The sequence below is a fragment of the Silene latifolia genome, chromosome Y (genome assembly GCF_048544455.1).
Source record: "Silene latifolia isolate original U9 population chromosome Y, ASM4854445v1, whole genome shotgun sequence".
NCBI classification, from domain to species: Eukaryota; Viridiplantae; Streptophyta; class Magnoliopsida; order Caryophyllales; family Caryophyllaceae; genus Silene; species Silene latifolia.
In genome coordinates, this window is record NC_133538.1 from 440,528,000 (window position 1) to 440,542,173 (window position 14,174).

The 14,174-nt window shown below is 37.2% G+C and overlaps 1 protein-coding gene across 1 annotated transcript; it reads left to right on the forward strand.

Moving 5' to 3' along the window:
* Positions 1 to 2,177: 2,177 nt before the first annotated feature.
* Positions 2,178 to 10,274, forward strand: LOC141632667 (uncharacterized). Its single transcript, XM_074445191.1, has 6 exons — positions 2,178 to 2,289; positions 2,723 to 2,807; positions 8,688 to 8,748; positions 8,820 to 9,062; positions 9,199 to 9,580; positions 9,691 to 10,274. The coding sequence occupies exons 1-6, from the start codon at positions 2,178 to 2,180 to the stop codon at positions 10,272 to 10,274; spliced, it is 1,467 nt and encodes a 488-aa protein (XP_074301292.1).
* The last annotated feature ends 3,900 nt before the right edge of the window (positions 10,275 to 14,174 follow it).

The following is a 14,174-nucleotide window of genomic DNA, read 5'->3' on the forward strand; positions in this document are numbered from 1 at the left end:
ATCTCCATCCTCAAAATCACCCCTCCTCAAAAACATTCACTTCCCCCACATCAAAATGGCACCATTGATGAACTAATTAAAGCATCATTATTTTACTACATGGCTCCCCGAATCCTAGCAATAGAAAATTTAACTACTCATAACGATAACAAAACTAACAACGATAAATAAAGCAACAATAAACATAGTATAAAGATGATTAAAGAGAATTTGCATAAACTAAATTATAAATTCTAATAACTAACAACAATAAAAGGACAAGAAATAAGTGTTTCAAAGGGAATTAAATTAAATAAGAAGAGATTAAAGAGATTACACAATTCGAAGATGTGGAAAATCAAAGCAAAGCAACGTCGAACAAGAGTCTCGAAATTAATGACAGATTACTGAATAATGAAATATTAAAAGATACCTAAATCTATTTAAGTCTCTTGATGGTATCAAATTAAACCTCGCAATGCACGATTGTCGTCGCACAAAATTGAGGGTCGATCCCACGAGGAGCTAGGAAGATTACAAATCGTTTTTAGTGTCTTTTTTAGCTAAGTCGATAATAAATGAGAAGGGTATTATTCTAACAACTAAACTAAACAAAATAAAATGCAATTTAACAAGAAATATGAAAATGAGTAAGATAAGATTAAGGTGTAATTCAAATGATTAAAAAGGCCTAGAACTCGGTTCTCCCACAACAATTCGTAATTCAACATCATGATTCCCTAGGCTAATTATTCGGGTAGACAAACAAGGAGGAGATGGCTCTAATTCGCCTAAAACCCCTCTCTCGGGTTCGAAATAGGACACTAGAACTACCCACCAACGCCCCTCTCGGGTTCGAAGGTCGGAATCACTAACTTAACACCCAACTACCCCAAAAACATGCATTTTTCCAAGGTAGCCTAGTATTAGGCTAATGTCACTAAGCACTCATCGTATTCCGGGTCATCCCACTCCTCCTCTCGGAGGTCGATTTCAAACGCTAGCCTAGAGGTACCCTCCCTTGGTTCTCCCTTTCGGTCTCAACCTAGGTTAGCGATAAGACCAAATTTCGGGTACCCGATTCCCAACCTAACCAACTCTCGTTGGTGGACAAGGGTCACAAATAAACATTACCCAAAATTGGTCCATAAATCAATTCAACCCTCTAGACTACCCTTACTAATGTCCCCCAACAATTAGCCGTTATGTGAATCAATTGGTGAAATTACTCATGTTGGGTCAAACCGAGTCCAAGTAAAAGACTACTCACTAATCATGGTTCTTAAGACAAAAGAAACAATAAAGATGGATTCTTTAAGCATAAACATGGTGGGAGAATATATTCTACTACTAATCATGCAATTAATCAACAAAACTAAGAGGAAATGCTAATTTAACTAAGAAGAACAATGAGTAAGACAAAAAGACTCAAACTTTAACACAATCACCCAATGGTTCAACCTTTAGATGAGAAACAACAATGGTGAACATGAATAAGATGAACAAGATAGAGACAATAACAATCTAACAACAAAAGAGAAAAATTCAAGCATAAACAATTAACAAAACATAAGAGAAAAGCAAATGTAAACAAATGACATTAAAGAGAGAAATTATACCAACTCAATGGAAACTTGAATTGATGCAATGAAGAACTTGGATAAACAAGAGAACAATTGTATAAATTTTTGAGTGAAGGTTACAACTTGGGTAAGAGGAAAATTGAGAGGGAAAAATAAATTTAGGGTTCTACAAAATATTTAGAAAGAAAAATAATCTAACTAGTCTAATTCATTGTCTAATTCTAAGGTGGTGTGTATTCTAATGTGTGTAGTAGTCTAATTATACTAGTTTTATACTACTACTAATACAAACTAAATAATAAGAATAATAATATTATTAAACTAATAATAATAATAATAATAATAATAATAATAATAATAACTAATACTCCTAATAACTAATCCTAATGCTAATCACCCAAGGTCAACATGAAAAAGAAAAACAACAATATCAATGATTGAAACAGGGCAATTGAGGAAGCAGGGGGCCCTGCCGGCACGCCGGCCGCCGTCGAGGTCACCTGTAGCGAGACCATCAAAGAAAGGGGAAGAATTAATATTGTGTGTGCGGGTTGCCTGTGCACCGACAGAAGGGCCGCCGGTAGAGAGCACGATTTGTGCTAGATTTGAAGAGGAATGGAGCTGCGTGCCCGTTGGCCGGCTGCCGGTCGTTATGCCGGTAGCGAGACCTTCACAAAAAGCGCAGAATCTGTGATGTATTCCCAGCCGGTTGAAGGAGCTGCTGCCGGTAAGCCGGCATGGAGAAACATCAATCTCATTAGTTTAGTTTCATGCATAAATCTGACGGTGGTGATGCGAAATGGGCACGGCTGATGCCGGTGGTTGTCCAATTGTTGGGTGCGGCAGAGGTGAAGGATGAAGTGGGTTTGTGGCTATAGTCGTGGGTAGCGGATAAGGTTGTCTATGGTGGCTGTTATGGTGGTGGGAAGTTGGTGTAGAAGATGGTTGTTGTTTGTTGATGTCGATGGACAGGGGGTATAGGGGAGATCGTAGTGGCTTCCACGGTCGTCAATGATGGTGATGGGAGGTTGGATTGTAAAGTTGGAAGTGGGAGGATGTTATTGGTGATGATGGGTGGCTCCCACGGTGGCTGGAGGTGGCTTTGGTGGTGGTTGAAAGATGGTCGCATGAAATGGTTGTAATTGTATGTTTGTGGCTAGGGGTGGAAGAAGGGTTCGTGGTGGCTGTTGTGGTGGTCCATGGTGGTCGTGGATTGTTGGGATGTGATGTTGGAAGTGGAGGGTGGTTAGTGGTGTTGAGTTGTGGCTGCCACGGTGGCCGGAGGTGGTAGTAAAAGCTCAGCAAAGACCGTCTGAAATTAACAGCTGCTCCTTTACTTGGTTTATTTTTCCATGATTTAGCCTATTTTCACCCCCGCCATTTCTTCTCATAATCCCGTCTTGCTCTTCCGCCCCACTTTCCCGTCTTGCCTGCACATTAAATCAATATAATAATAATAATAATATTATACATAAATTAAATTAATTATTAATTATAAACTAATACGACTAATTATTATAAATTAGTAATTAAATGAGCTTTTTAGGCATTTAAGCACACAAAATCGAGTCGGAATAAGGTATAAATGCGGGGTAAAATACGACTAAAATGCTACTTATCAAATCTCCCCACACTTAAACCTTACTCGTCCTCGAGTAAACTCATTAAGTTAGACTAAGACCGTCAATATAAAAGACTAGCTAAAGTAATAATATCCGATGAGAGACAATTAACGCGTCTTCTCCGTCCCTTCAACTCACAACGAAACACAATGAGGTATGTGCTCCCTTGCAAGGCAAGTGGGGGCTTGCGGAAAATTTTGACACATCCATCATTTAAGCACGATTCAACATATAAGATGTATCACAAAAAGTCAAACCGCTTTCCTCATCCAAGCGGCCATTTTACTTTCAAAAATCGAATAAAGAGAGTCATTAGTGGAGGATGACATCTCCGGGTCTTACCAAGGTGCCCAATCCCTAATTCTGGCTCAAGTAACCAACATTGACAACACGGGATGCCAAAGATACAAATTCTAGGCGGGAAAGGGGAAGTACTTCGCTATACTCCCAAGAATGACGTGACACACACAAGATTCGACTCCATATCAAACCTTTGACCAAAAGGAGACCAAAGCCCGACTCTCACGGGTTTCACTAGTCACTCAAATGAAAGAACGGGGTGATTTTTGTGTAAAATGGAACCAAAATCACTCTCCTAACTCGACTTGCAAAGCATGCCCGCAATCTAATATGGTACTATATCCAATATCCGCAAGAGAAATGTCAAATTGATGCACATACAATAGACAATCGGGTTGTAATGGGTCCCAGGTTTGGTGAGAAGGGGTTGGTGCAAGCACCGTTTTAAGACATGTGCAGCTATCGGTCAAGTAGTCGTCACATCCAACCAATCCGTTAAACTCTACCCATGCAACTTCCACAAAATATGGTAAGATTGCCATTTCCAAAAATCACTCAATTATTTACAAAGCAAGACTCAATTGCAAATCCATCAACCCTTTATTAGATACAAACACGACATTCTTTTCTTTTTGTTTTTCACTTCATTTTTTTCTCTTTTCTATTTGATTTTCTTGGTTGCATTTTTTTTTCTTTTCTTCTTTTTCTTGTAAACCTCTTAAATATGCAAAAATTGGTAAACCAACAAGCTGCATTTCACTTTTGTGATATTTCGGACCGTTCACCTCAATAAAAATCAAACTTCCTACCCAATTATACTCCTCAAACAACTACAAAGACGAACTACTCAACAAAGGTGAGATGTTTATGGAATGTAGTTATTTTATTGGCAAATGAAATAACAAGGCTTAGGCACAAATTGGGTAAACGAAAGGGAAAGATGATCAAATGGGTGAAAAATAAGTTTATTTGGCTATGAGAGGCTACTTTATTTGAACAAAATTGTCTCAACATGCACATCGACACTTCTACGGTAAGGAATGAGCACCATACTTATGCGTTTTGACATAAGATACCACGTAAGGAGAACTACTCTTATGACCTAAACGGGGCCGGTTTGATGGACCGGCCATATGGAGGCTCTATCCTCACATTTTAGTAGCTATATCGGACCTAGGTCAAGTCTCGGGCTTAATACGGTCTCACAAGGTGGTCGCAACTTGGATGTTAAACTAGACTTCCGGGTTTTTGCAAGCAAAAAAACCCGAACATGTGTCATCAAGAGGTACGAGCTATCAATAGGGAAATGACACGGGCAAAACAAATTATCATCATTGGCAACATATGCCCTCAACAATTAAACTCTCTGTGCAAATATTTACATACGAAATACAACGTGTATGAATGCAAACTACACATATGAACAATCTACGTGAATGCAAGAGTGAATACGTATATACATTTCTAGTCTAAATGCACACAATCTAGTCCTAACAACACACCAACAACACAAGCATATCCAAAACGGTTCCCAAAAGGAATTATCACATCACATATCCCGTCCTCCTCCATGCTTATATATACAAAAAGAAAAGGAAGGATAAAGGAGAAACAATGGAAGAATTTTACCAAGCATCCTCTCCGATGATTCATATGTTGCCTATCAAAATTGTTAGGACAAATGCACTATATATATATATATATATATATATATATATATATATATATATATATATATATATATATATATATAGAGAGAGAGAGAGAGAGAGAGAGAGAGAGAGAGAGAGAAAGAAAGAGAGAGAGAGAGAGAGAGTGAGTATCGGGTGAGTCCAGCTTCTTAGATGAGTCCGTCCTACCATCCTAAACCGTTAGATGAAGGAGATCCAACGACCATAGTAGCGCGCGTGATACTAAGGGTAAAAGTGTCAAATTACCCGTCTATACATAAGCAGATCCAGCGGAAATATCTCATATAATGCCCATTAATTTTCTCTCTCTGCTCCAAACTCTTCAACTCTCCCTCTTTCGACATTAACAAAAATTCCCAATTAAACAAACATCAACAACTGTATACCCTAATTCGCATGTCTTTATCTCTCGTGGAGATTCGAGAATATTTCAGAAATGGTGATCGTCGTCTCATGATCTTGCCGAACTTCTGTTAGGATCTCGTTTCACCGCCTTCAACCAGCACACTGATTGTTCTTCTCCAATTCCTTTCTCGTCATTGAACTATCTTGAACCTTAGCGATTCTTCTAATTTGCGACCTCAATGTTTCCTCCGTTCGAGGTTTTGATTCGATTTTGTAGATTTTGTTTTGTAGTAGCTGTTTTGATTCATTAAATATGGTATATTGCTAGCTTTGGCTAGTTTTGATGTTGTGATTGAGTATTTGATAGATTATTCCTCTGTTCAAGGCTTAATAGCAATAGAAACAAAAGGCATTATAATTGTATGTGTTGATTCGCTCGTTATAGGATCAATATTAGTAAAAGTTGTATGCGTTTATTCGCTTGTTATCGGATTAGTTTGATCTGTCAAAGTTTTGACATTGTTGACTTGATGACTTTCAATTGTTGTGGTGAAATGAGCGACTTTGCTAGAATCAGGCCATAATTTTTGGTTCAAATCACATTTTAATTTGTAACACTGATATTGTTGTCGGATGTGTCGTCCTCTTAGTTAATTTGTTATGCTCATGCTATAACAAATTTACTTTACTGTTATAATGTGTTTTTTTATTGTTATAAATGTGTTATTCAACTGTTGCGCTCAATTCTTTCAATCTTATTTCTTCGTTCTTTTTGTAGTTACTTGATGCGATAATGGAACATTAAGAGGTAAGTGTGTTACTCTAATGGTATTACGGTGTTATAGTAATGCAATAAGTGTTATTGTAGTGGATAATTAAGTTACTCTAATGCTATAAGTGTGTTATTCTAATGACATGTGTTTGTTATTATGATGATATAGTTGTATCATTTTACTACGTAATAGTGTTACTCTGGTGTTATAAGAGTGTTATAATGATACAAGTGTGTAATTATACTGGTATAGTTGATTATCGATGTTTCTCTACGAAGATAATGGAGCAATGGCGTACTTGTATTGACACTGTAACATTGTTACTGTAACATTGTTACTGTAACATTGATACTGTAACATTATTACTACACAAGATAATGCAGTTATTATTGAGCAAAGGTCAATATTTTTTTAATCGAACTTGCAATATTATTATAACATTATATATTGGATGTTGTAACATCATAAAATAATATTGTGTGCTTTTGTCCAATTAAATTTAATGGTATAGCATTGTTATAAACTCAAAAGAGTGATGTTGAACACTAATAATGGTCAAATGTTGTTTTAAATTTCAGGAAATTCGAAGAAGAAAGTTTGATTAAGCAACACAAAAAGTCGAGTTGCGCAAAAAGATGGTACATACAAACAAAGAGTAAGACACCGACATGAAGATATATGTGAAGATGACAACGTTATTGAAGTTGAAATGCTAGTATAGACTTTTAACGTTGTTGTGAGATTTTGGCGTGGGATTATGATGTAAACTTTAACATTGGTGTTTTGTGGTATTATGTAACAGGTTAACCTTGCCTTTTTTCATTGAAATGAATTCAAGTTGAAACTTAAATATTGTTACAGTATTACTTTCATGAATCAATTATGTTACAATAACAGAAATATTGTAGTAGCGTCACTGTAATGATGTTACAGTAATACTAATACATAATAATAATTAAAGACTAATCTCTACCTTCACATTTTTAAATTAATTTATACACTCTGTTATATACTAAATGAAAAAGATAATTATTACTCTATCGTTGTTCTCGTGTTACTGTAATGATTTCTTACAGTAATCGTGTTACTGTAATATTGATCTCCCTTTGATGAAGTAAATTAAAAGATGTTACAGTAACATTCACTTTAAAGTAGCAGGATGAGGATTAGTTGTATAAGTGTTAATGAACCAAACTAAATAATATTTCTCTTAATATTGTTCAATGTTACCTTGATAAATAAGTTATGCAACAACAAAAATGTTACTATAATAATAATCAGCCTTGCTTATGAAAAATAAATACATGAATGAAAGTAGTTATTGTATTACAAATAAAACATTAAAAGCTTGTAAACTCCATTATGTTGAACCTCTTTGTAGCGTCGATGTAAACTTTTGAATGGTCTGCAAAAATCTGCTTATGAAAAGAAGAAAAGATCACTCGAAAGTGTTCGGAGGTCTTGATCATTAACAGAGGATGACCGATGATTATGAGCCTCATCGAATTCACTAATATTACAACCCCTTCTTCAGTATAAATATGATAGCAGTCAATCCTTGGTAAATTGATTCACCTCTGAGCATGAAAAACATTGACAACGATTAATATAAAACTATATTGTTATTATTATGAAAGACTCGTATTACAGTAACAATGTTATTGTTACTGTAAATATTGAAAAACAAGTTATGTTTTACTGTTATGGAGACCTAGTATTACTGTAACAATGTGACAATAAAATGTAGTAATATTGCAAAGAAATCTAACGATATATGTGAATTAATGTAAACGCCCTTTCACATGGTTGTAGCCCTTTGAGTCTAGTTTCCGGATTGGTAAGGTAGACTTCTGGGTGATTTGTAGTTTGTCGGGAATCGCAATTCTCGTGGAAAGACACAAATCTGTCATAAAATCGTATCAGTCTTTGAAGGCTTGTTGGGCAAAATTCACACGGTAAAACTTATTGATTCCAACGCCATTGGAAAGTAGACTTCTTCAAGATTCTATCCGTATAAAGAGCATACTTTTTGTCTATGTAAAACTCTAGATATGAAGCAAACAAAATGACCCAATTCTGCCCAATTAGAAAGATTAGGGGCATTTTCGTCACAAAAACACAAAAATAGAAGTTTGGTAGCAATTTTTAAAAAAAGTGCGTTTAAAGGTAGTAATTTTTTTAAAAAAATTTAAAAGGGAGTAAATTTTAAAAAGTTGTATATAAAAGGTAGTTTTTGATAATTTACACAAATAAGAATGGTACTATGGTAGTACACCCTTCCCTTTCCAGGTGAAGGGACAAGAACACATACTGTATTAAATAATGATATATCAGGTCATAACTCTTTTGCTTAATTTTACTTCTATTCTGGTTGTCAGTCTCTTTCTGTTGCAGCTTCTCTGTGTTTGTCTATCTTCATGCTCCAAAAGAGTCGTTCTATCAGTTTTTAAAGCAAGTGCCCATATCCCATATATAGTGTCAAATTAAATATATTTGTAATATTAGTTGCTTTTTTCTATTATATAGACCAATATGGATCGTACGTGGATGATGGATGGGAAAAGAGGTGATCCTAAATATGATGCCGGTTTAGCTGAATTTTATGAATTCGTTAGAAAGAATGTGAAAGACAAGTCTAATATGCCATGCCCTTGTGAAATGTGTCTGAATATCAAATATATGAGCTTCTCGGATGTTAAAATCCATTTAGAAAAGCATAAATTTAATTCAAAGTATAAACTTTGGAGGTTTCATGGGGAGTCTAGAGTGGTACAGAGAATGGAGGAAAATATGGGAGAGACTCGTTGAGGGGGAAGTCTTCCTATAGATAAAGGTATCGACTCACCGGAAGATTCGGACCGGGATATGAATTCTTGTGATATGAATTCTCGTGTCCGCCGACGAGTTTGATGATGATGAATTAGAAAAAATATTACGAGATCGGTTAATTGAGGACGGTCTTGAAGAAGATAACCCTTACGTAGATCATGATCCCGCTGATATAGATGACATTCTAGGTGAAGATGAAGAACCCGATGTTACTAATTTAGATGACATCACAAGCATTGTATTAGAGAAGCTAAAAGACGCTGAAATGCTTTTGTATAAGAGTTGTAAGAATTATACAAAATTGTCAGCCGTTGTTAAGCTATATAATTTGAAAGCAACAAATGGGTGGAGTGATAAAAGTTTTACCCACCTCCTCGAATTATTGAAAGACATGCTTCCAGAAGATAATGTTCTTCCTAATCGTACATATGCAGCCAAGAAGATACTTAGAGGAATTGGTATGAAATATGTGAAGATTCATGCATGTCCTAATGATTGTATTTTATATCGCAAGGAATATGAGGGTTTCACTCATTGTCCAGTTTGTAATAAATGGCGATATAAAAAGAAGAGGGGATCCCAGCAAAAGTTTTGTGGTATTTTCCGATAATACCCAGGTTGCGACGACTCTTTGCGAATAAGCAAGATGCAAAGTTGTTGACATGGCATAAAAATGCAAAAGTTAATGATGGCAAGTTGAGACACCCGGCCGATGGTTTAGAGTGGAAACACATTGATTCCAAGTATCCCGAATTCGGGAAAGAACCCAGAAATCTTCGACTTGCACTCTCTACTGACGGGATGAATCCTTTTGGGAATTTAAGTAGTCAACATAGCACTTGGCCTGTGCTTTTAGCTATTTACAATTTACCTCCATATGTGTGCATGAAAAGGAAGTATTTGATGCTGTCCTTATTGATTTCTGGTCCCAAAGAACCGGGTAATGATATAGATGTTTACTTGGCGCCCCTTCTTGACGATTTGAGAACACTATGGGATGAAGGAATAGAAGTCTTTGATGCGTACCAAAATAGTTTTTTCAATTTGAAAGCAATGTTATTATGCACTATATCTGATTTTCCTGCATACGGTAATCTTTGTGGACATACTGCATGGGAAAGAGGCGTGCCCCTTGTGTGCGAAAGATGTTGACTCTTCTTATTTGAGGTTTTCTCGAAAGCAGGCTTTCTTAGGATACCGTAAATTTTTGGAGGAAGATCATTCGTATCGCAAGCAACAAAAAGCTTTCAATGGAAAACCTGATCATCGTCCATGTCCTAAGATATTAAGCGGTCATAATGTATATCAAAAGGTGAAAGATATTAAAATTACATATGGGAAGAAGGGTTCTAAATTAGCATCACGGGGATACAAGAAGATGTCTCCTCTTTTTGAACGACTCCCATATTGGCGGGAACTCTCCATAAGACACTGTTTAGATGTTATGCATATCGAAAAGAATGTTTGTGACAATATTATCAACACTCTTTTGAATGTCCCAAATAAGTCAAAAGACAATGTGGCAGCTAGGAAGGATATGGTGGATATGAAAATTCGACCCGAGTTGGCCCCGCAAGAGAAGGGAGTGATGCGTGTCTTTTATATAAGGTTTTTACCTCATTTTTACACGCATTTCTGTACTTTTTATGTAGCACCTGGCTACAAATACCCCCGAATGTTCTACTTTGGTTCGTTTTATGTAATTTGCAGGAATTAACCGAAGAGGAGCTAAATCGAGCCTTAATTGTCCCAATTGTATGCATTGATGGAAAATAAGGAGCTGGAGCTTGGAAATCTAACACTTGGAAGACGCGTGAGCTGGATTCGGGAAGCATTTCAAGTTTTAACGTGCTTAGACCATTCGATCGAGTGATTAATTACTCGATCGAATGCTTTATTTGCTCAAGATTGGTCGATCGAGCTATTTAAGGAGTCAATCGAGGAGTTTTTGTAAGAGGTGCTCGTTCGAGTGGTTTGGTGATGAAGTGCTCGATCGAGTAGATTATTTCTACTCGATCGAGTGGTTTCTTGCGCTTTAGTTAATTTCCACCTAATTATTTCATGGGCTTTTGTAATTAGTCCATAGATTAGGTTTTAGGATGGATTTTAGTATAAGACTGAGAGAGTAACTACGTTACTCCTCTCTTCACTTCGTTCGTTCGTTTTTCGGATTAGACTTTGTCACTCATCTTTGGATTTTATTCTTCCTCTATACTTTGCTACTCGGATTTGGATATTGCGATTGGTATTATCATTCTAGTTTTATTCATAATCTTATTTATTGCTTTAATTCTTCTTCTCTTTATTATCATAATTGCTTAATTGAATCCTTATTAGTTTCATCATCATGGTTAGTTTTAATTATCTGTTTGTTGTTATTGATAATTCAATGATTATGAGTAGCTAATTTTCTTATGCTGAGACTATAGGGGATCCATAATATGAAGGGAGAGTAATCGATTTACTAGGTTAATGCTGGTACTGTCTTTGTTGGTTAAATGCTACAATTAATTGTATCTGTTTAATTGAGTCGACGCAATTAGACATTTAACTCTTAGTGATCCTTGACCTGGACCGAAAGGTTGGAAAAGGCGAGACTAGTAGCGAACAATAAGGTATTGCAGTGAGGGAGAAAGTTAAGCTGTTTACGCTTTAGGGTGAATTAAGGACCGAAAGGTGACGTTCGCTACCCCTTAGACTGTATTAACTTTGACCTGAGCCCTAGATTACTTGACCGGATGATTATGGTGAACCGTTTGTCTTAGCTATTTCTCTCTATCTGTTTATTTCCTCCCTTTTATTCTCTTCTCCTTATTCTCTTTAGTTTAGAAAACCATATTTATAAACCCCCAATTTGGTTACCTTGACGAACTTAGATTTCGCCGACAAATTCCTACCTCTCTGTGGATTCGACCCGACTTCCCTAGCTATATTAGTTAGAGCCAGTTGGTTATTTTTGACAGGTACACGACAGACGTGTCAAATTTTGGCGCCGTTGCCGGGGAGGTGGCGAAATTTTGTCGCTTTAATTAAGTTTGTCCCTCGTCTCAAGGAATTCATTCCTTGAGGCTGATCTCATCTCTGCAAAGTTTTGATTAGTTTTGCAGGTTAGTTGTTGGTTTGAAAGTTTATTTGCCAAGATGCCTACGATTACAGAGCGTACAGAGTCATGTGGTAGATGTGGCATGGAGGGCCACGATCCTATCTTGTGCATGGAAAGTATAGAGCGCGTTCTTGCTTATCAGAAATACAAGCAGGGGGTTCCTTTCTCTCAGCTATATGAAGAAATAAAGAATGTCTCTACCCCTTCCACGCCAACTCCACTACCGATTCTTCCTTCTGCAAGTGAAGAAATTGCCGAATTAAAATCCATTATGATGAGTATGTCTCGGCAATCTAAAACGGTTATATCGGAATTGAAAGAACAAGTCGCGCACTTAACACTCGCGACAGGCCAAGCCAAGCTTCTTCCAATATGCGATCCAGTCAGTGCAATGAATTTTCAAAATGACCTTACTCATGAAGAAGACGAGGTTTTGATAGCTGACGATAACCCGGATGATGATTTAGACGAGTTTTTGGAGGAAATACTTGCTGCGTGTGCTGTAAACATTCGATCGAGTGACTTTTCTACTCGATCAAGCAGTTTAACTCATCCTATCACTCGATCGAGTGAAAATAGTGGTCGATCGAGAAGTGCAGAATTCAATGTTGGTCGATCGAATTTTAATCTTACTCGATCGAGTAACTATGCTGAAGAAATCACTCGATCGAGTGATAAACATGGTCGATCGAGTGAAACAGAAGAAGAAATTGGTCGATCGATCGATAAAAGTACTCGATCCAGTACTTTGAGTGGCAGGAATCCTAATTTACTATCTAACACCGCCACCGTGTCATCTTCCCCTGTTGTGGAGACGTCACGCATTGATAAGGATAAAGAAAAAGTTGTGGATCCACTCGTTGCCACCAGGGTACCCTTTCCAGGACGTCTGAAGGACGCAAAGACGATCGAGCGACAGTACAGTAAGTTTGTGGATGTTGTGAAGAACCTCCATGTAACTGTCCCTTTTTCCGAACTTGTTACTCAGGTACCCACTTACGCCAAGTTTATGAAAGACATTTTGACGCGTAAGAGAAATTTGAGTGAATTTGAGACGATTTCACTCATGGAAGAGTCTAGTAATTTACTTTTGAATAAGAGTCCGCCTAAAATGAAAGACTCGGGCAGCTTTTCTATTACTTGTGTTATAGGCAACATGGTTATTGATAAGGCCCTTTGCTATTTAGGTGCCAGTGTCAGTGTCGTGCCCCTTCCTGTCTGCAAGAAACTGAAGATGAGTCATTTTAAAGTGACTAACATTACCCTACAGATGGCCGATAGATCTGTTAGGAGGCCCTTAGGTGTCTTAGAGGACGTGCCTGTGAAAATAGGCAAGCTTTACATCCCAAAGAGATTTCATTGTTTTGGATATAGGCCGAGGACACTTGGAACCAAATCATCTTAGGAAGTCCATTCCTTTGTACAGCTGGGGCCGTTATTGATGTCAGACAAGGCCGTTTGACTCTTGCAGTAGGGGACGACACTATCACCTTCAGTTTGCCCAGTACTTTAGCTCGCCCAATGATAGAGGACACTTGCTATTCGGTTGATATTATTAACGAGTCTATTTATGACTTCTGGTCGGGTTCTTTTATGAAGGACCCACTAGAAGCTCTTATGCTTTTTGATGAGTGTGCAGATAGCCCAGACGACGATGACGCTGCGTTGGATTTGCTTGTTGATGATTTAGATGAGCACGAGGGAGAGCAAGTGGAACAAATGATTAGCACTCTTTGCTCCATTGAGGTAAAGGTACCCGAGCGTAAGCCTCTTCCTTCTCATCTTAAATATGTTTTCTTAGACGATACAGAGCAATATCCAGTCATTGTTAGTGCCAAGATTAGTGATGATCACTGACCTCTTTGTTAGTCAGTACTTAAGAAAAAAGAAAGAAAGCAATGGGTTATTCATTGGACGATATCACGGGGATTAGTCCCGATATTTGTATG